The following is a 23,920-nucleotide window of genomic DNA, read 5'->3' on the forward strand; positions in this document are numbered from 1 at the left end:
TGTTGCCTTTGGCTCAGTCTATGAGTATGAGTATACTAGGGGGCAGGTCCAGTTTAAATATTCTTTTGGCATCTTAACTCAAGAAAGCTACTCAACCTCTGCTCAAACACCTTGCAGGGCAAAAGACAGCAGAAGATCATGTTACATTTGGACAGATGGAATTTGAAGGACCTTGGAGAGCAAGTGCTGGCTTCTTCACATTACATCAACAAAAGCACACAATTTCTCTGTCAGAAACAGACCCAAGGTCCAATCTATTGCATACACCACTGCAACAAGCAAGCAATGTAAACCGCTCTTAAGGGGAGCATCTTCATTAATTTTGTTAATAATAGGTTCTTGCCAAGGTCAAAATGCAGGCAACATTAGCCTGAGGCCTCAGCTTGAACACTTTGCTTTTCAATCTAGAAAAGAGAGCAAGGAGAAGTCAGTTATCTATGGTGTCAGTTTTTAAATATGTAAATAACCATATGGATAAGACAACTGCATAGGACACTGCTGCTCTCAACAGATTGAGGTCTTTACAGTGATTGTAATTCATTACTACAAACAATACATTGGAAACAAATCAGCACAAGTGACAGCTTTGCCTTTTATTCATGGCTCTGTGAAAACTTACATTTTGCAAAAAACTTAAGGAAGCGGTTTAAATGGCAAATCAAGAAGCCATGCACTTAGAGGGGGGCCAGGAGTCAAGAAGGATCTGCCTACTTGCCTGAACAACCACTAGAGGGCTTGGAAAAGCTTACGAGGATGAAATCAGGAAAGGCTGTGGCCCAGAGCCGTCCTGCTTGCATTGACACACAATACTAAAATTGCAATCTGAATCATATGGATGCTGTATGTTAGCACCTCTTCAGAAGCTTGTGAGGCAGGACAGTGTCTCCTGCTGAATAAAGAGTCTCCGTTTCAGCGCCAACCAGTCAAGATTTCAGAAGGTGCCTGCAAGCAACGCCAGGAGGTTGTTCAAGGCAAGATGGGCAGATTAGAACAGTGCAGTTTGGGCAGATTTCTCCGCCCTAGTCAAAAAGAGGTAGGTTGCCTCCAACTAGTTTCAATACCTTACTGGTACACTGTCTAACTGTATTGATTAACTCCTGAATAACCAGGTCGACACACTTCAAACAAGGCTCTTTCAGCTTCACCACCTGCTTTTTCACAATGGCCTCAAATGCCAAGTCTGGTGTGAATAGCCCCGTCCTACAGACATCCACACGTAGTAGGGAAGGAGGGCACAGACATGGCAGAGAAGAAAAACAAGGGGGAAAGAACACAGTTTAAAAACCGAAAACACTCTAGACTGCAATTCCCATCAGACAATGGTTTTTCTATTTAACAAATCCCCTCCCACCAGTAACACATTTCAGTAAAATAATACAGGCCCCAAAATGTGAAATTCAGTCATCAGAAAATGAATAGGTTGCTGAGGGCAAGGGAGAAAACAACATGGATTTCTGCTATATGGCTACATTCTGTAAACTGAATATTGTAATGGTTGATTGACATGGATTTTTCTATGGAAGTTCTCCTATCTAAAATTGAGAAGGGAGAGAAGCAGGTGACAAGATAAGGCATTCTAAGGATAAAAACTTTATGGGAGGGATAATTCACAGTGACTAGGAAACAGAGGGCAGGGAAAAGTAAAGGATGGAGAGCTGGCAAGGGATCATTATTACAGATATTTTTTGCCAAAACAGGTAAAGGGGAAAGGGGGCATAAAATCCTTTGTTCTGGAAGCAATGGACTTCACAGGAAACTGTCCCTGAACAGGAAGTGATACTCTCCTCCTCCTCCCCCAAAGCAGAATTTTACAACCTCCTGGCCTATATATTCAATCTTTGACCCATTTATAAGGATATTTAAACAGATGTCTTTCTAAATAGATATAACTGATTGTAATGTTTTTGATGTTTTAATGTTTGTGTATATTTGTAATTGTTTTATGTCCCAGCATGGAATGCTTGCTGTATATATGTTGTGCTCCGCCCTGAGTCCCCTTTGGGGTGAGAAGGGCGGAATATAAATGTTTTAAATAAATATATAAATAAGTATAGTTTACATCAAGTTATTCACAGAAGCAGCCCATCATATCTTGCATCTTTATTTGCCTAGCAAACAAAATAGAGATGGCTGAGAGGCACCACTCAGAAGTACTGAGCCATTCACACTGATCCCTTGTGTGCTGGGGCTGTGCAACAATTACTTGCCAATAGAAGGGCAGCCCTAGGCTTTTCTCTTCCCTCCTTTCTTGATCAAACGTCTTCAAGGAGGGGAGGCCTGTAAAACTCCATGCATGCTGAAAGGAGATCATCATTTTAGATCATCTTCTCAGTAACATATTCCTTCTTGGGCAAAATGAGAGACACCATCGCTAGCAGAGGCTTCCCAGCCTGATGGCCAGTTTGCCTTAGGAGTCCAATATATTAAAAAACACATATCCCCAAAGCAGAACTAAAGATGATGTTGTACTATATCAAATCAGCTAACTGTTGCAATACTTGCCTTACACCATGGATGTTTTTGATCGCATAGCTGATTTCTCGCCTCAAATCCTTTTCATCAAACTCCATCTAAAAGGAAAAAAAGCCCAATACTAAAGCAGATAGAAAGGCAATTGTTCCATGCCTTCCTCCTAATCTGTTTTCTTTCTTACTTACAATTGTCAACATAGTGATGAACCATGATTACTAGCCATCTTTAGTGAGAACTAAGGCCTCATTCCAGGAAGAAAAGGTATAGTAGGCAAGAGCAGGCTACTTACCAATCAACATTGTCCTCAGTTGAAAGAGGGCATCCCAAAAGCAGGAACTCCTCTCATCCAATCCCAGAGACAAGTTCTGTCTCAATCTAGTGGGAATACGGCCACTGAAATTCAAAGTATACTCAACCTGGGACAAGACCTTAACACCTACTTGAATAATCAACTGGGCTATCAACTGGTGCACTAGAAAGAGATCACACACTTTTGCCACTGCTACATGGGAAGCATGATATGATGGGGTGTCATTAAAAAAGCAAAACTATTATTCAGTTGCCCTGCATTTCCTTCTGGTGATCATTGCTGTATCTGTTATGTTACAGCTAGACTTCTTTAGTTAGATTTAAGGTCAGCATAACCTCCTCCCACTAAGAGGTATAAGCACACTCAGTATATATAAACATTCTTTTCCCTCTTTTTTCCTTTTCATGAGAAACTGTGATCCTGAAGGGGGAAATTGGTGACAAGAGTTTTATAAATCTCCATTTGACACAGTAGAGAGAGTAATATACCATTATTAAACACTAAAATCAGCAAAGAGAGAAAAGCACACAGTACAAAGCTAACAAATTAATATGTAACCCACTAGTGGGTGTTCATATAAAGGCCTTGGCAAGTAAGAATGTTTTCATTGTCATATCTCAAACTACAAAGTAATACAGCCTACAATGCCTCTCTTCTTCCACATGTAGTGGAAGAAATTCCACTACATGTAAGGCCTTGCCCAGCTTCAATGATCTGACACTTCATATAGATGACACCCCACACTCCTCTTTCTTTCGGATAAATGGGAGTCAAGCCATTTAGTTCCTAATAAAGGTGACACCCAGCGCTGGTACAGCTAGCGGCTTATCTAATATTGTCTCCATATGAGCTAAATAATTTTGTATTAATTGAAACTGATCTTATTTTTTTTAAAAAAGATTGAATTGCTATTGTTAGGAAAGTCTACTGAAAGTGTGCAGGACAATAGTAAAATTTTACCATCTCACAGACCTTTCATATGACTCGGGAGAAATGAGTGTTACAAGCATTCAGCTGATCTCTGGATTCAGGGCCACTAGCGCACTTTCTGTTCCAAATCTGTATAGTTTCTGCAATTGCCCAGGTCTGTGGGATCTAAATTTGATTTCTGCTAAATGAATATATCAAAGACCTTTTCAATATTGGAAATAAAGTGGTACTGTTATAACAATGAGCAATGGTACGACAACATTCTCTATCCTTGGGGTAGAGAAAGGCGGGGTATAAATAATGTAGGTAAATAAATAAATAAAGACCATAATGGTCACATAAAATGCACGTGTATTTATCCAAATGTTACCAAAGCTCTACCTATACCTTGCAAACGCAGGGCAGAACACATTCAAGGAATGTATATGAGGGGGGAGTGAGTGGCAATAAATTCATTTCCAGCAATCTGTTGCAGAGGCTCATAAGACAAGCAACAGCACATTTGGAAGTATTCATGAGAAAATACTCCAAATACCTAAGAATCATACTGAATCCCCAAGCACCAGCAGACATATCCTGATAGTAATGAGACTGAATTTAGCATTATGATGTCTTGGAGTAGGACATCAATCTGAACATTTTGCATTGGTCTAAATTTTGTTTCTCCCTTTAGTAATTCACAGTTGGGTCTTAACAAGGATCCTACATAGGAAAATGTATTCTATCAGCAATTAAAATGTGAACACAACCTTTAAACTTGGTGACAGATAGTGGATATGAGATTAAACAGGTATGAACTGCTATACTTTAAGTAACTTGACAAAGATACAAGGGATCAAGGCTATACAGAATGTGACAACTAAGTATTGGAGCTGCCCTATTCCTCAAATTAAAAGCAAACGCATTGCTGTTACCTAAATCGTCTTCAATCCAAGTGGTCATTCAAAGAATAATTGGAATAACATTTGTTCCCTGTTTGTTTTTTATTTTCCTGTTTCTTTCTTTTTATGACACAGCTACTATAAGCCAATAAACAGGAACATTTTTTCTGATAATCCATCTCAAATGTGTCTACTACTCTCATCATTCCTTAAGCAGCATGGCAGTTACAGTGAAATTGATGCGGAGGACATTCATGTGAAGGGGAGTAAGAACATAACAGGTCAAATTAACAAACCACAGCAGCTATCCAACAACATAAAGAACAAATAGCTAATTTCCCTTCCCCTTCTTACTTTGGAGGAAAAATTTGGCAACTCAGGAAGATCTTAATCACAATCAAACTAGCTTCAGTTTGAAGTTCCATCCACCAAAAGTCATGTGCAAGTGCAGGACACACAACAAGACTAGAGCCCTATAGAAAATGCCTTTTGTCATCCACCAAAAGTACTGTGCAAGTGTAGGACAAAACAGCCAATTTCCCTTTGCAGTTCCTTCTATGTTTGGGGCCCTATAGAAAATCTATTTTGTCATCCACCAAAAGATGTAGCCAAGTGCAAGTGCAGGACACATAGCAAATTTCCTTATCATCTTATAGAAGAAAACAGTTTTTACAAGTCTGGGCTTTGAATTCATACATCTCCTATGGAAACCTACAGCAACAGATGAAGTAAACACATTTGAAAATCATCTAATCCCTCTGGAGTGCACTGTCCCGATCACTTTTACCTTGACTAGCTCAAAGGGGAACCTTTCATGGAAGATGCGATTTATTCGGGCTCCACCTGAGAGTTCAAGAGTGTCCACCTGGTCTCCAGATCCTTCGATTCTCTTCTCAAAGTCTACAGCAAACTGCTGGACCATCCTGCACAGAGATAAATGTAGGTGAATAAAAGATTTCCAACACCCTAAAATTTTCTGTATCAGCAAAAGCTCTGACAGGCCAATCAGGGACATATATTCAAAGTAATGCTTTATTGGATCAGTTTTTGTTGAAATATATGCCCCAAAATAATGCAATATCAGAAGCAAGAGATAATTTTTTAGTGAAGTTGTTCTTAATTCACAAGTTAAAATGTTTTTATTTATGCATCATTGTTGAAACATAATTTTATACACTTTCTTCATAATGGAAAAAACAGCCAAACAAAAAAACCATCCCAACATAAACAGTCATAAAATTAGAACACAGAAGGTTTTATTTTTAAAAGAACATGACTTACCCTATCTGAATGTTACAGTAGATCAGAAGTGGATCCAATAAGAGTAGTAAACACACAAATGTATACGTAACCTACTGATTCAGCCAATGCAGTCTGCACATTCATAAATATATCAGTTGTGAAAACTCAACTGTTATTTTTGATTAGGAATTTCCTCAGCACAATGAATACAGCCTGGACTTTTCCTCATTCAAGTGAACTCAAACAGGCAGGTTTACAGAAAAAGATTCCTTCCTGAACATCAAAGTAAAATAAATAGGTTTCTTTATACCCTTCATTCTAGGTGACTATGAAAGCCAGGCTGGAGGGGCTATGCGGCGGTGGTTGGAGTGTGGAGGGCTGCATGTTGTTTTTGTGATGTGTGCTGGGGAAAGAATTGTATTTCATTGTACGATGAAATAAAGTTATTCTATTCTAAAAGCATCTTCCACTCGACACTGCTTGCACACCAACAGAAATAAGACATGCTTGCTGTTTCTTTATAAGCAAGGCGATTCACAACTACCAAGAACTACTCTGATAAGAGGAGAGAGCAAAGTACACAGAATTTGAGGCCTCTTGGCATTTCAGCACTTGAGGAGGCCAGGCAAAGCAAAAACACCTAATAAAAGACAACCCCCAACTTGTCTGTGGTCTTGAACAGCTTACATAAAAAATCACCTGTTGTGGTACTGCACAAAATGAACTTCCAAAATTTAGCTTTCAAACACACTGGAACATTCTGGCAAGTTCATGAGGGGAAGAAAGATACTTTGCAATTGATATGTGGGCCTAAAAGCCACATTCTGTGATAAAACCTGCCTCCCCCTAGTGGTCAGCCAGAAGCTTTTTTGCTCAGTTCCAAAATTGTAAATCAGTAATTTTATTTGTTGAAAAATAAATTTAAGATGCAAATCTGGATGCCAGACTGCATAGCAGTGTAGGTATTCTTTAAGCACAAATGGAAGGAAGAAAACTTTGGTAAACATTTTAAGGCCATAAGACAGTGCTTTTGCCTTTATGCCACAGACAGCAGACCAAATCTCTTTCCAGTTATCTTCTGATGCACAATTCGCTTTCTCTTCACATACATGAACATGAAGTGTATAACATCTGTGATATATTGAAAACAATATTGTCACGAATACCTCTGGCACTATATATCCCTCCCTCCCCTTTTAACACTCTTGAAAATTTTCTTTACCGTTACAACTTTTAACCCTCACATCCAGCTCCAACAAAACGCAGAATAAATGTCAGTGCATTATCCTACACATATCTCTTTATCTTCTTCCCACTCTCAATTGAAATGTTTTAGCATCCTTCCAGGACAGAAGCTAATCATATGGAAAGTTGTAAAATAAAAAGTCATATAAAAACAGAAACAACTTCTGTATGTTTGATATGAGATTTTCCCAATAAAAATTACGTTTTCTTATTTCTTGGAAGCTATAGCCTACATACTAAGTTCAGCCAAAAAAAAAAAAAGAATAAAAAAACCTGGGACAACCTATCAAGTTGGGGTCAGTGTGACTACTGTACCCTACCTCTTCTCTAAGTAGAGCAGCAAAAGGCAAGAGCTTAGTGGACACTAGGAGAACCCAAGAGAAGCAAGACCCCCTCCACTTTTTCCCCACAATGCCGCTTCTGGCCTTTATAAATGCCTGGGCAGGGAAATAACAGAAAAGACAGCAAGATCTGACTGGCCCCTTCTGTGGCACTGATCCCTAAAATCCATAGTTTTGGTCCCAAAACCTGTTCTCGACTTATACATGAGGTCAATTCATACATTAGTATATACAACAATCTCTTTAGTGCTCTCTAGATATTTTCTTCTAGGACTCTCATCATCCATCAATTGGTGGTAGACAGTAGATAAGTAGGTCAAAAACAACTACAGGGCCAAATATTTCCCCACCTTTTCCCTAAAGCCTAACACAAGGAGGAAGGAAGTAATGCAAGCGAAAGGCAGAATTCAGTTTAAATTTTGACCTACTGCAGCAAGGCTTTGGTTTTTCGTGTAGGGTCATCAGGGCGAAAATTCTTGTATTCTTCCACCTCTTTCTCTAGCGACAGTAGCTGACTTTGGAGTTTGCTACGCAGGGATGGCAGTGTTTCTCGGATATGGTTTGTCAATTGCTTCGGTGAAAAGTACACAGAAATAAACAGTAATTTAACATTGGTATCTCTACAAGCAGGACTACTTACTGCCAAGAGAACAGGCCAGTTTCCTCCCTTTCAAGCAAAAATGGGCCCCTCTTTTTCTTCAGATACTTACTAGTCTGAATTGCTTTCAAATAGGTGAGGGGACTAACCTCAATGCACTGTTTATGATAGGTATACCATCCCAGACCCTTTCTACATATGAGCAATTAGGAACGATTGCATACATATTTGACACCAAGTACTATGATTCAGTCAACTCTGGAAGATGTAGAAGTGAGCTAGAAATCAAGGGCTCTTTCCTTTGACTCACCCTTCATATTTGAAGCTTAAACCAATTCTGAACTGAATCATACTATAAATTTATGAAAATTGGGATTGGCAAAAGAAGAAAAAATTTGCGCTGACAGTTCAGAGCCATCTCTCCCCCGATGCAGCACTAATTTAAGTTTAGAGAGTTATTTATTTAATTTATGTCCCACTTTTTCCCATGAATAGGATCCAAATTATGATAATATAATAATAATAATAATAATAATAATAATAATAATAGTAATAATAATAATAATAAAACTTTATATGTATTCCACCCTATCTGCCCAAGAGGACTCAGGGCAGATTCCAACATACAACGGCAAACATTCAATGCCTCCGTAAAGCAAACAAATACTGACATAAAATCCCAGAGAAACCCTGCATATGAAAATAACATTAAAAACCTAACATCACTAAATTAAATCTAACATCAATAAATTAAATTAGACGAGTCAGAAAGTCAGAAAGAGTTAGGAAAAAGATCCACAGGGGAGAGCCTACCTGATTGAGAACTTTCTGCAAGTGTGGAGTTCCCATACGGTCTGCCATGTGTCTGTAAGCGGGATGGGAAAGGAAGAACTTGCGCTCAGCTGCCAGTGCTGCTCTAATATCCTTTTTGCCATCAATGTCCTTCTGGCTCCGGTTTACAACTCCAATGTAGCCTATAGGTGGATATTACTCAAAGTTAGTGTCTGTCATACAGCTTACAAAGTGTTAATTTTGTAAGGGAGGGACTTGATCATATTAGAGAAGCAACTAAAGAAGACCAAATCACTGCGACAGCACAGAGAATGGAACATAATAATAATAATAATAATAATAATAATAATAATAATAATAATAATAATAGTAATAACAACTTTATTTTTATACCCCGCCTCATCTCCCCGAAGGGACTTGGGGCGGCTTACATGGGGCCTTGCCTGATACAACAATATAATAACAACAACAAAACAATAAAACAAATATCCCAACAATAAAACATCAGCATCAATAAAACAGTCATTAAAATCAACATAACCCATTTCTATTACAGAACTGTGACAAGTCACACGCTTTGAGTCTCCCTGTGGAGAGAAAAAGCCAAGTATAAAGTATAAAATAAGCATAATAACAATAATAATAATATTCTTTGCTTCAAAATATATGAGCACATGTGAGGAGGATGCAGGTTTCAATTGGCAAGGGCTAAGATCTCATCATTTAACATAGGATCATCTCCATTGTTCCTGGACTCGTATCCAATTCCTCAGACTGCCATCCTTAGCACATGAAAATATTGGAACTCAACATTTACAGAAAACTAAAGGGTTTTTTTAATTTTTAAAAAGGCGAGAATAGGCTTATTTTGTTTATTCCAATTTAAGGAGGATGGCAAGAGGCAATCAAGAAACCATCAATGTCTGACTCTCAGTTCAATAGTCAAATCATCTTTGGATCCAATCCCAAAAGAGCATAGGACTTATGACAACCTACAAAAATGAACAATAATAATAATAATACGTTATTTATATACCACCCTATCTCCTCAAGAGCGGTTTCCAACATTAAAAAACATACAGTCAGTTAAAATACAGCAATTTAAGACATTAGACACAATAACAGATGTGCATAACAAATAATCAAGAAAACATGTCATTCACCATTTAAAACCTAATAACAGAACTCCATCAATGAGTCCAAATAGAGTGGCCAAGATTTAGCGTTGGAATGGCCACCTATAAAATGCTAATTGTGCCAGGTATTCCAAGGATGGATTAAAAGCTAAACAAGGGCATAGCTGATGGGTGCAAGGGCTCTATTCAAAAATAGTAAAACAGTATTGAGCTAAAATGTAATAATGTGATTGTTTCCAAGGAAGTACACATTGAATATCCTTTATCTAAAATGCCTGGGACAAGAAATGTTTAGTATTTCAGATTTTTTCTCTCCAGATTATGGAAAACTTGCATATATATAATGAGATATCTTGGAGATGGGGCACAAGCCGAAACACAAAATTCATTTCTGATTCATTTACACATAGCCTGAAGGTAATTATAGGCAAGCAATTTCTGTGCATGAAACAAAATCTATGTACACTGAACCATCAAAAGGCAAAGGAGCTATCATCTCAGCCACCCATACGGACAATTTTGGAATTCCAAATAAGATACACCCAAAACTTGTATATCAAAACATGTGGCTCCAGCCACGTACTGGTCATAGCCAAAAGGCTGATAACTTCAGAGAAAATGTACCCAATTTTGTTCATGCGGCCCGCCCTTGTTTTTACTGTTTCTTTGACTTCTTGTTGTAATGTATATTATTATCTATTGTATTGTTTTAATTGTGTTATGATATGTTGTTTTTATATTTTATTATATTGTATTGCTCTGGGCATGGCCCCATGTAAGCCACCCCGAGTCCCCGTTGGGGAGATGGTGGCGGGGTATAAATAAAGTTTTATTATTATTATTATTATTATTATTATTATTATTATTATTATTATTATTATTTTGTTAACAAACTTGGCTGCAACTCAATTTGTCATTAATAGTCAAGAGGTACTCAAAAGGAAACTTTGTATCATCATATCTGGAAATCTCCAAAATTTAGAATGACAATGGGTCAGGAAGAAAACAACAAACAAACTGACTACATTCACTTACTATAGAACTCCTGGGCACAACAGAACTGCGTACACCTTAACTGTATGATCACATGATCACTGTGATATATATTTAGAAACATATAATTAATCTACATGCTTCCTTCATCCAAGCTTCTTTATGAAACACTTGCTTTACAGAAGACCACAAATTGGACAAGACTGAGTTCATTCTGTAAAATAACCCTTGGTTCAAAGTTTAAATCAGGGATCTACCTCTCCGCAAAGGTAACAGTTTGTTCTCCAGGACATCTCTGGCATCCGTGCCTTCATCCATCAGATCTAGTTTGGTCATCACGCCAATTGTCCGTAAGCCTGAGAACGAAACAGAACTGCTGATCAAACGGGATACAAAGACATAGGAGAGCAATTAAGGACATCTCAGGAATGACACCTCACACTATTATTTAGTGGATAGTTTTGCCTCAACAAAATACTGTAATCGTAGCTGTAATAATGAGATTTATTTATTTATTTATTTCTATAATTTCTATCCCGCCCTTCTCACCCGAAGGAACTCAGGGCGGCTTACAAAACTGGTTCACCTGGCACCCTATACAGTGGCAGAGGTGATATAATGAATGACAAAATACTAGGCATATCAGGGTCATTAGGCTGTTATTTTTTGTTTTAGTAATCCTGATCCTTTCAACTGCAATATAATATAGAATAAAATTCCAAGTCATTAAAATTGAAGGTGAAAATTACTTTGCTTTCTTCTGCTTTGTATTGTGTTATGAGATGACTCTGTTATGAGTCATCTAAATTTTATGACTTCTTCCACTGCAATCTTTCAGCTTCCAGTCCTCTACCAGGAAATTCCTTTTAAAGACCAGAATTATGCTTCCAATACATGACTGTAGAAGATAATTTTAATACTGATCTATTCGGCTTTTGTGGAGATCAATTTTAGAGTACTGTTTCAGATCCCCACCCCTCTGTGTAATGGGACTATATATGCATTTTCCCAGCACAGGATGTGAAAGAAAGAAAGAAAGAAAGAAAGAAAGAAAGAAAGAAAGAAAGAAAGGAAGGAAGGAAGGAAGGAAGGAAGGAAGGAAGGAAGGAAGGAAGGAAGGAAGGAAGGAAGGAAGGACGAAAGAAAGAAAGAAAGAAAGAAAGAAAGAAAGAAAGAAAGAAAGAAAGAAAGAAAGAAAGAAAGAAAGAAACTACAAGTTTACCTTGTGGGTCCACTTCTTTGGCCATTTTGAGAGCATCCGAGTTGGCCAAATCCATGTTGGCTGGAGTCACAGCAAGAATCAAGCTGCTCTCTCTACTAATGAACTGTAAGATCATGTCTTTGATCTGGTACTCAATGTCTTGGGGTTGGTCACCCACAGGAACCTTAGTGATACCCGGAAGGTCAATCAAAGTCAGATTCAATACTACAAAAATAAATAAATAAAATAAAGAGTAAAGCACAAAAAAAAAAAACACTTCAAGACACACTTTGCAAAACCTTATCACACAAGGGATGGAAGACTCTCATCTATTAGAAATCAGATCTGAATATTTAAACAATAGTTTATAAATATTTTCTTCAATATGTAAAAGAAAACCAGAAACAAAGAAGAATTTCACATGTGTTCCTCATCATAATTTTGTATTTTACAAGGCATAATTATGGCCACTATGTTTCCAAGGATTTCCCAGAGTATGTCATCTCACCACACCATATTTTACCAAACATAATGTGTACCACTCTTTCTGCCAATATTGGCAGTAAATACTGTAATAATCCACTCTGAACTCTGCTTTCACCCCAATGTACTTTCAAATAGTCTCGACAATTCTCATATGCATGTATGTAATCAGCAATACCCATTTTTAAAGCCGTTTCCCCAGGGAGCACAAAATCATACCTACCATGTGGTGAATACACCCTCAAATTAATGGGAATGGGAGAGATGCCTTTGTTTGTTCCTGTGACCCTGTCTGTTTCTGATTCGATTTCCTGCCGGACTTCATCAAAATCTGTAAATTTCTTGGACTTACAATGTAAAAATTCTGCATATTCTGAAAAAAAAGATAATCGCTTTGAGAAGCCTCTAGGTAGCCTTTCTTTGGGGGGGGGGGGGGTGACTCAAGAGCATTCTACTATCAACACTTGCCTTACCATCACCTCTTTATTTTATGTTTGAACTCGCCCATTTAATTTTTGAGACCAAAAGAATTCTGGGAGGACGAATATATCCCTCAATTCAGCAAACGCTTCACTTGGTGGCTGCTTATTCAATCTGCAGTGCTGATTTGGTGTTATGGAGAAGACTCTTCTTCTGGGAAACAGTCATATGGATGGCCCTAGCCAAATGGGTTCCCGGAGTGAGCATAACAATATCAGAACATTACGTTTAAGAGTTTACCTGTTTGACAAGGGCGCAAATAATGCGAAGAATAATACTTTCTGGATAACCACTGTGCTATGCACAAGAAACTTTAGTTTAAAAAATCTGATAGAGGAGTATGTATGTTTTAGCCAATGTCAAAAGTTATCCCAAAACCCATCCCTCAATTTCATTCAACCTTACTTCTATGAAGCTGCTATTTGAGTATACCCCCATGAAGCTGCTCTTTGAATATAGAATAATTTGATCAAGATTGTTTTTAAAAAAATTGATGCTGCATAAGCAGTAAAACATATATATATATTAGACAGAAATAACAGGTGGAGGTGTAGAATAACACCACCAAGCTGAGAAGGAGGGGACCCTTGTCAAATCATGCCAAATCTAGTTTAATGTTCCATTCTAGCATCTAAAATATAATCACATCACTTACCAAGACATTGAGAAAGGGGAGATGAAGAAGAGGGCAACAAATTATGACTTAGAAGCCAAGCAACATTTTGAGCTTCAACTATCACACCTTAGGCAAAACAACAATCAAAAAGAAGTACATACCCCTATCTATTTATTTGATAGGAACAAAAAGTGCTAATTTGCAAAAATCATGGAACAACATGGAACATAACAGAAAAAAATAACTAAGAGCAAGTAGAAATTCTACCATTCTGGATTGAGCCGTTACATTTTAGAGTGTAGCTCTCAGAGTCTTTCCACCTAGAGTTGCCACTGGTCATGCTGGGGAATTTGGGGACTTCTAGTTCAAAGGTGCAATTTTTGGAAGCTCTGATTCCAGGGCAGGCCTGCACAACCGGTAGTCCTCAAGGTGTTTGGGACTCCAACTCCACAAAGCCCTAGCCACCTTGTCTAATGGGCAAGAATCCTGGGAACTAAAGCCCAAAACACCTGGAGGGCCACAGGGTATGCAGGCCTGTTCTAGGAGAATCTCTGTTCAAGAAGAATTTTTGTATGATCACAATGCTGCCTAAACTAAAGATCTGGAACACTCTTTTAAACACAATGAGGTAATCCCATACCTGTTTTAGAGAAAATAAGCTGAAGGATAAGTGGTCGCCTTGTGACAATTCCAGAGCCACGGGGGAGAAAATCTCTGTAAAATATTTTTACAAGATCATATTACTTTATTGACTTAATTAATGATTGCAACAAATCACAATTAAGAGGTTTTACATATAAAATGTCTTAAGCACACTTTCCACAGTGTATAAATAGTACAACTTTTGTAAGAGCACAGAAATGAAAACAAGAGGAAAATAATCATGTAGAAAAATGCACAATTTTAGCATGCTCTGGAATGATGATCATTAATACAATTCATCATTTTCAGTTTTCACTTTTAATGATAGCCCTTTCCATTAAAACAGTTAATATTAGTAAGAGTTGATGAGACTGATGGTCCCTTAACTCAGTTTCATAAAAGTAAACTGAGCCTCGGGTGTTTAAGGAGCTTTCACAAACATGCATATAGAGCTAGATGAGGTAAGCAAGTCCTTGAAATATCCATGACATATAGTTGACACTTGGAGGCCTCTAACAGCAATTGAATACCTAATAATTTTACCAACTATAACCTATAATCTGTACTCCCCCTTTATTCTCTTAAATGTTCAAATATTGCATTTGGTGCTCTGCAAGTGGGGGGGGGGACCTTATCGAGTTGGAAGCAATCACAGAAGTCATTGACTGCAATTCCTTACCATGCATGAATACACCAAGTACTTCTAAAAGATGCCCAAACTCCACTTAATTACCTCCAATGAGTTCCACTATCCCATAGGCAACCCATTTCTTAGGATCTACACAGCCTTATTCAGAAGCAACTACCCTCAAGGCTTCAAAGATCATGGCCTTTCTAGTAGATAATCCCCTAGCAATTAAAATCTGTAGTTTTATTTTACATTCACATATTAAAAAACAGGCTGAATTTCTAACATGTACAACTACTTCATCAAATGAAAGACAAGCTACAGAGGGCATAAGTTAAGAGTTAAAATACCTTTCTCTGCAAAGATGCCTCTGGTGAATTTTTTTCTCCATATATGCTGTGCATCTCTTATCCCGAATTCCAAAATCCAAAATATTCCAAAATTCAAAATTGTCCACATTGGTGGCTCAGATACTGACACATTGCTTTCTACTTAGTAAATGGTTCAAGTATAAGATATAGCTCCACTCCCATGATCTCTTTGTCCATTTTTAAAACATCATCTTTTCAAAGAAGAAGATAAATTGAACGGTGGAGAAATGGGAATATATAGAATAATTGACTTATTTCCAGGGTGTAAAGCCATACAACTAAATGCTAATAAGATTCTTTCAGGCTCACTTAATAAGAAAGGATTGACATTAATTTGAGAGTCAGATTTGGGGATACAAATAGAAAAACAATGGAATTCAATCTGGAATACCCACTTTATAAATCAGTTTTGATTAAAGAAAGCACATTGAAAATTATTCACAAACTAGCTTGGGGACCCGGCGGTGCCTGGGTTATTTGAAAAGGGCACTGTTTGTTTTGGGGTGTTACTAGAAAACAGCCAATCTTTCCTTTTGTTATTTATGAATGCTCCCTTTACAAAATGCATAATGATGTGGATGAACTGCAATTCCCAAAATTGTGGGCCAATCACTGCAAACAGTATACAAAATAGCCATGTTGGGTCGGTGTGCCAAGTTTGGTCCCCATCTGTCACTTGCTGGGTTCAATGTTCTCTGAATATGGGTGAACTATAACTCTCTGATGCCAAGGCCAATCACCCCAAGTTGGCAGTGTTGAGTCTGTATGCCAAGTTTGGTTCAGATCCATCATTGGTGGGATTAAGAGGGCTCACAGAATACAGGTGAACTATAACTCTCAGAGTTAAAGGTCAATCACCTCCAAAGTCCACTAGTATTCCTAATTGGCCATGTTGAATTTGTGTGCCAAGTTTGGTCCAGATCCGTCATCAGATATGTTCAGTGTTCTCTGAATATGGGTGAACTACAGCTTCTGGATGTCAAGGTCAATCAACCCCAAACGCCACCAGTATGCAAATATGGCAATGTTTATTTATTTATTATTTATTTATTTACAGTATTTATATTCCACCATTCTCACCCCAAAGGGGACTCAGGGTGGGTCACATTATATACATATAGGTCAAACATTCAATGCCCATATACACATAGAACCGAGACAGAGACAGATGCAGAGGCAATTTAACCTTCTCCTGAGGGGATGTTCGATTCTGGCCACAGGGGGGAGCAGCTGCTTCATCATCCACTGTGAAAGCACTTTCTCATTCCAACGTCATAAATTAGTTAAATTTGCCTCCCCACTTTATAAGTGGTACCTTATTTCCTACTTGATAGATGCAACTATCTTTCGGGTTGCTAGGTCAGCAACGAGCAGGGTTTTTTTTTTTAATTGACGAGTGCTCACCCCACCACGGGCTGGCCTCGAATTCATGACCTCATGGTCAGAGTGATTTATTGCAGCAGGCTGCTCACCAGCCTGCGTCACAGCCCGGCCCCTGTGTTGGGTCTGTGTGCCAAGTTAGCTCTAGATCCATTGTTGGTGGGGTTCAGAGTGCTCTTAGATTGCATGTGAAATATATAGCCCAGTCCCTACAGCTCCTATAAATCATGGTGAATTCTCCCCAAACCTCTCCAGTATGTTCAGTTGTTGATCAATTCCTCTGTTTGCTGTGTGTCATAGGAAAGGGTAGGAAAGGGTTAAGGGAGAGGCAGTGGGTGGGGTCATGCCAACGGAGAGAGAAAGGAATGCTGGGATGTGCTCGCTGTAACCTGCAATGTCCTGGGAGCGAGTGACTTGGTGGCTCTTTAGCAGTGGGAGATATAGACTGTTTGTGGAAGCCGAGGCTGTCTGTGTGAACGGACACCCGTGCTACATACAGAGATACACATTTCACTTTTATTATGTGTATAGATTAGGATTCCCCCCTACAGACACTATTCCACAGCCAAGAGGAATTCTACCCAAACTCTTTGATGAACAATAGTCAAGGCACAAGAGGTTTTCAGCAAGTGATGAAATTACAAGACAGGAAATACAACCACACTGATTCAGCAGAAGAGGACCAGACCACACCATTACACAATCTCTAAACAATAAAGCTTTACAACCCAACTAGGAGACTACTGCAACCACGGTCAAAGGGTAACTTGATTTGGTCATACACATGAGAACACAGAAAGACATTCTCTATTAAACGAAGCTTCAAGGCATATTACAGAGTGGCAACTTCATAGAGATAGGAGGAAAACACCCACTGTTCAAACAAGATAAACAAAGCTGTATGTAGCCTGGAACTCATTTCCTGCACCAAACAGAAACAACAGCGCCTGCGTAGCTGACAAAGTGCTGACATTTCTCTAGCCATCTCATCTCACTTATCTCACACAAAACGTCAAACAAGAGGAGATCTGTTCCATCTACTAAGAGCAGTTTCTGCATGTGGATTCTTGGGTAATAAAATGACACTATAGCTATTTAAGAAAGAAATGGTTTACAAAGAGTCAAAAAGACTCCAGGGGAAAAAAATCTCGAGGGCATCCCAAACAAGTGAAATAATTTAGTGTTAAGGACACTGACTATTGGGAGGGGTAAAGTGGGAGAACAGAGTACCCTGGAAGAGGGCATGGCTATAAAATACAGTACTCCACGTGGTAAGAAGCTGTCTTTTACATTCCACAGTAATTTCAGCTGAGCTCAGGGTCATATGACACCATAGGCCAGGAAATCCTGGCTTCTCATGTATGAGCAAGGGTGCTAATATTTGATTGCTCCTGCTTGTAGCAATAACACATAAAGTAGCCATGGATCTTCTGTGATTTATTGCATGGGTTGCATTCTGTATTTAGTTACTTATTGACTTTCCTACAAAGGTGGTCACAGCTGCCACTCTAATCTAGTTCCAGTTACCTGACTTGTGGTGTTAGTTGAAAGAATCAACAAAGTTAAATTCCCAATACTGAAGCAACTTCATTCATTTGAGAGAGAGAAATAATTCAGTACCTGCAGTGACACATCCCAGATGAATACAAAGAAATTATAGTACACTTATCTGCCGGGCCACTATCTGCTGTTTCATTTCTCCACTTTTGAAAAGCGATACCCACTCTCAACATTTATTCTTATGTTGGATGTCCTTTGTTTCAATAGAGTTCATTATTATCCATGTTCTCATGTACAGTAAACATGTATATCAATGAAATGTATGGATCATATTATACTGCCCAGCAGTTAAATTTGAAAGGATTTGACACTATGTATAGTTAGGCTTCTTTATTTTTTTTTCTCCTTGTGATCCCTTTCTGCCCAAGAGGTTTTTACATGACCCAGGTATAGAAGTATATAACATTGCTATAAAAACCGAAGTTTTATTGATAACAATTCAGCATTTGCAAGGCTTGTGAAACATGCTGGTTTTCCTTTTTGTGGTGTACAGCTGAAGCATATTCTGCAGAGTTCACTATATACATTGCATGTTGTTGATAACACATTGTTGTAAATGAGTGGCATTTAGAAACTATTTCTTCTTCTTCATTCAAACAGTCGTTTCCGACTCTTCGTGACCTCATGGACCAGTCCACGCCAGAGCTCCCTGTCGGCCGTCGCCGCCCCCAGTCCCTTCAAGTTCATGCCAGTCACTTCAAGGATACCGTCCATCCATCTTGCCCTTGGTCGGCCTCTCTTCCTTTTTTCTTCCATTTTCCCCTGCATCATGATCTTTTCCAAGCTTTCCTGGCTTCTCATGATGTGGCCAAAATACATCATCTTTGCCTCTAGTATCCTTCCCTCCAGTGAGCAGTTGGGCATTATTTCCTGGAAGATTGACTGGTAGGATCTTACTGCAGTCCAAGGCACTCTCAGGATTTTCCTCCAGCACCAAAGTTCAAAAGTATCTATCTTCCTTCGCTCAGCCTTCCTTATGGTCCAGCTCTCGCATCCATAGGTTACTATGGGGAATACCATTGCTTTGACTATGCCGACCTTCATTGCCAGTGTGATGTCTCTGTTCTTCACTCTGCTCTCTTCCCAAGAAGTAAACGTCTTCTGATTTCCTGGCTGCAGTCTGCATCTGCAGTGAACTTCACGCCTAGAAATATAAAGTCTGTCACTGCCTTCATGTTTTTTCCCTCGATTTGCCAGTCATCAATCAGTCTGGTTGCCATGGTCTTGGTTTTCTTGATGTTTAACTGCAGCCTGGCTTTTGCACTTTCTTCTTTCACCTTGGTGATAAGGCTCCTCAGCTCCTCCTCACTTTCAGCCATCAGAGTAGTATCATCTGCATACCTAAGGTTGTTAATGTTTCTTCCAGCAATTTTAACTCCAGCCTTGGAATTATCAAGGCCCGCATGTCGCATGATGTGTTCTGCACACAAGCTGAATAGGTAGGGTGAAAGTATACAGCCCTGCCGTACTCCTTTCCCAATCTTGAACCAGTCTGTTGTTCTGTAGTCTGTTCTTACTTTAGCTACTTGGTCTTTATAGAAGAAGAAGAACATTTTATTGATTAGCCCTTGGGACATATCAAAGTATCAAGCCAAACAACCAGGCTCGAAAAGACCTGGTTCTATATTCTATACAAATATTAAATAAAACACTTGTAACCATACAATAAATAAATATAATTAAACTGAGTGTGTACATCATATGTTATTGTCACCCCTACAGTTTACCCCAATCAGCCCCACATATGTGGATCTCAATCGTATTGTTTTGCTCAAGTTTTTTATTTTTGGATCTTGACTGTACATAAAGTACATTGTTCTGATGTGTGATTCCCAATGCATTGTCCGTTTGATATATGGACCAAGAAACAAATCTCTCACCTTCTGATACAATTTACAGTCAAATAATATATGTGCTAAATCCTCAATTTCAGGTGTTCCACAGATACAGAATCGTTCGTTATAAGGGATGTTGTTGAATCTCCCATATCTAACCATTGTATCAAGCTGATCAAATCTAGCTCGAGTAAATACCTCCCTAAAGTGTTTTGGCATTTGGATTTTTAGATAGTTGGCAATTTGGAAGGTGTATTTATATTGGCTCAGCAATTTTAGGTTGGCGACCCCACTGAGTATAGCTATATCTTTCTGTGCTTCTATGTCCAAAATTCTTTGTCTGGCACTCTTTTTTACTTGATCATTTAAGGCGCAAGACACAGGAAGGCCACAGCTTGTTAAATAATTTGTCAATTGCGTAATCCATGAGGTCTGTAGTTGGGATTTTATCTGTTCTGGTCTTTATACAGACTTCTCAGGAGGCAGACAAGGTGACTTGGTATCCCCATACCACCAAGAACATGCCATAGTTTATTATGATCCACGCAGTTGAAGGCTTTAGAATAGTCAATAAAGCAGAAATAGATGTTTTTCTGAAACTCCCTGGCTTCCTCCATTATCCAGCAAATATTAGCAATTTGGTCTCTCATTCCTCTGCCTTTTCTAAACCCAGCTTGTGCATCTGGAAACTCTTGTTGCATGTATTACTGGAGTCTTCCTTGCAGGATCTTGAGCATTACCTTACTGACATGGGAGCTAAGTGCCACTGTACGGAAGTTTGAGCATTCTTTAGCGTTTCCCTTTTTGGGTATGGGGATATAAATAGATTTTTTCCTATCTGATGGCCATTCTTGTGTTTTCCATATTTGCTGGCATATGGCATGCATCACCTTGACAGCATCATCTTTCAAGATTTTAAACAACTGAGCTGGGATCCCGTCATCTCCTGCTGCCTTGTTATTAGCAATGCTTCTTAAGGCCCATTCAACCTCACTCCTCAGGATGTCTGGTTCTAGTTCACTCACCACACCATCAAAGCTATCCTCTAAATTATTATCTTTCCTATACAGACCTTCTGTATATTCTCGCCACCTTTTCTTGATCTCTTCAGCTTCTGTTAGGTCCCTGCTATCTTTGTTTTTGATCATGCCCATTTTTGCCTGAAATTTGCCACCGATGTTTCTGATTTTCTGGAAGATGTCTCATGTCCTTCCTATTATATTGTCTTCTTCCACTTCCATGCATTGCTTGTTTAAAAATAGTTTCTTGTCTCTCCTGGCTAACCTCTGGAATTGTGCATTTAATTGGGCATAACTCCCCCATCACCGCTTCCTCTCGCCTTCCTTCTTTCTTGGGCTACTTCCAGTGTCTCAACAGATAACCATCTTGCCTTCTTGGTTTTCTTTTTCTTTGGGACGTACTTTGTTGCCACCTCCTGAACAATGTTGTGAACTTCTGTCCATAGTTCATAAATAAATCATAAATAAAAAGGAGACAAATTAAAGAGTCCTGGAGCAAATGAAATCCTAACAGCTAGTAAATTGACTAGGATTTCTGGGAGTTGAAGGCCAAAACATCCAGAGACCTACAGGCTGAGAACCATTGTTCTAGGGGGATTTCAAGTTTCATTTGCTCCAGGATTCTTTAATTTGTCTCCTTTTTACTTATGATTGAGCAAAGATGTAAAAAGCCTTTGACTATTTTGACGGCTTCTCTATCCACTTTGAAATTGTGTAAGTAACATGGTCATTGTTTCTATTTCCCTATTTTTTTTCCTTCCTTAACTTTCAATGGAATTCGCAATTTTGCATTTTCTTCCTTCATTGTCCTTAATAGTTGTTTTTAGCCTACAACTCCCAGAAATCCTAACAGCTGGTAAATTGGCTAAAATTTCTGGGAGTTGTAGGCCAAAAACACACTAGTCTGGCATGGGGACTATTGTGCTGACTATGTAATGCCACATCCTAGCCAAAGTCACTAGGTTTCTTACAAACACATTTTCAGGATACAGGAAGTTGACTAACAGAGATGTTAGTCACTTCATCACAAACTCCAGTTGAAGCTTTAGTTTTCAGCAGGATTTTTTCTGAGCCCAGTTAAACTAAGCCAGCTTTTCCCCAAAAGCCTGAGAAGGACCCCAGTACCTCATAAGTGTACAGCACATGTCCTGAAACTGTTCTACAACATTTTGCCAGACACCAAAACCTGTTCTTTCAGGCCTGATCCAACCCCAATACTCATAGCCTTGACACAATAATCAAAGTATGTACACAGACATGATTTACAAGCTCTTAATAGTAATTAGCCTTAAGATTAAAGATTAAATATGAAGATGCCTAATTTAAGTAGCTGTCATATGCTTCAACTTACCATTAAAATGCTGTCAATTGACCATGTAGCGGAAAAACCCAATGCCTCACAGCAGACATAACCACAAGACTGATTCTTTCACATCCCAACCAGTTAAAAGTATGTGGTTTCTATTTAATTAAACACCATAATAATAATTTTCTGAGTGCGTCTATTGGAAATGATTTTGACAGTCTACTAGGGATCCTCTGATGATTTTCTGCAGTTGTGTCAATTCATTCCACAACAGATTGGCAATTACTGTTACTGACCCACTCTGAATGTAAAGCAGGAGACATGGAATCACAGTTATTTGTCTATAACAGTAAGTTTTCCCTAACAAATGATTAAGGAAGGAGATACCATTTTAGGTACCTTATAATAGTAGGAAACAGCTTTTTAAAGTACCTGACAAAAAGTGGCCTAAAAAATTAAAACCATGGGAAACAAGGTTAACCTAGTGCCTAGCTATGTCACTGTGCAATATTAGATTTTTTTTAAAATGGATTTTAATGGATTGGGAGGAGCTACACTTCCGTGATGTGATGAGTCAAAGCGCAGTATTTTCAAACTGTAGGAATTGGGGGTTTTTTGTTGTTGTTTTTTTCGTGTCAGGAGCAACCGGAGTTGCTTCTGGAGTGAGAGAATTGGCAGTCTGCAAGGACGTTGCCCAGGGGACGCCCGGATGTTTTGATGTTTTTACCATCCTTGTGGGAGGCTTCTCTCATGTCCCCGCATGGAGCTGGAGCTGATAGAGGGAGCTCATCCACACTCTCATAAACTCTTTCCTCCTCCTCACTCTGAAATGGAGCAGATATGTGAAGGAAACTGGTAGAAAACTAGTGATGTTCTTGCTTTCAAGAAAGAGGAAGGGAAAGAAAACTGCCATGCACTTCTAAATCTATCACCACCATGCTAATTCATCCCCTTCATGAAAACAAAAAGGGAACCAAATACCTTTCTATTCCAAAGATCAGACTTTTGCATCAAAAACAGCAAGTATAACTATTCTTTTCTTTCCTTCCAGAATGTAGACAGATACAAAAGAGGTTGTTTTTCTTACCATTCTTTATAAAATCAATTAGGTTTTTTGAAGCTGCCAATGGGACTTATTGGTTGCTTCAGGTTTACTTTTACTCTCCAAAGGTGACTAGTTATTGCTTTTACTAGGTATGGGAACTTCAGGCTTGGAGCTCTATTCTTGACTTTTACTGGAATTGTAAGGTGCACCAATGAGGGCTAGATGCAAATTGGGAGGAAAGAGAGGGTGGAACTAATCACCTCTGATGCTACAAGAATCACTTTTGGATGAAACTGCCAATTATAATTTGACTCCAGTGTATGCAAACCAGGATGGGTACCTGCTAGGGTTTGGGAGCACTGGCTGTCACCAGGAACTTTGATGGCTACACATGCATACACCCCTTCATAATGA

General features: G+C 38.8%; 1 protein-coding gene across 5 annotated transcripts in view; it reads right to left on the bottom strand.

The window, feature by feature from the left end:
- Positions 1-23,920, bottom strand: part of dnm2 (dynamin 2) — an 82,049-nt gene that overhangs the window by 43,186 nt on the left and 14,943 nt on the right. For 3 of the 5 annotated variants that reach the window (XM_003216784.4, XM_003216783.4, XM_062971394.1), the window contains exons 2-10: positions 14,361-14,434; positions 12,848-12,997; positions 12,163-12,366; positions 11,198-11,296; positions 8,833-8,993; positions 7,850-7,992; positions 5,381-5,516; positions 2,503-2,570; positions 1,062-1,200 (exon numbers count right to left, since the gene is read on the bottom strand). In XM_003216784.4, the coding sequence (XP_003216832.1) occupies positions 1,062-1,200; positions 2,503-2,570; positions 5,381-5,516; positions 7,850-7,992; positions 8,833-8,993; positions 11,198-11,296; positions 12,163-12,366; positions 12,848-12,997; positions 14,361-14,434 (1,174 nt within the window). The remainder of the gene's footprint in view (positions 1-1,061; positions 1,201-2,502; positions 2,571-5,380; positions 5,517-7,849; positions 7,993-8,832; positions 8,994-11,197; positions 11,297-12,162; positions 12,367-12,847; positions 12,998-14,360; positions 14,435-23,920) is intronic. The other 2 variants (XM_003216787.4, XM_003216786.4) reach the window with 1 other exon arrangement.

Source organism: Anolis carolinensis, chromosome 2, assembly GCF_035594765.1.
Source record: "Anolis carolinensis isolate JA03-04 chromosome 2, rAnoCar3.1.pri, whole genome shotgun sequence".
In the NCBI taxonomy this organism is placed as follows: domain Eukaryota; kingdom Metazoa; phylum Chordata; class Lepidosauria; order Squamata; family Dactyloidae; genus Anolis; species Anolis carolinensis.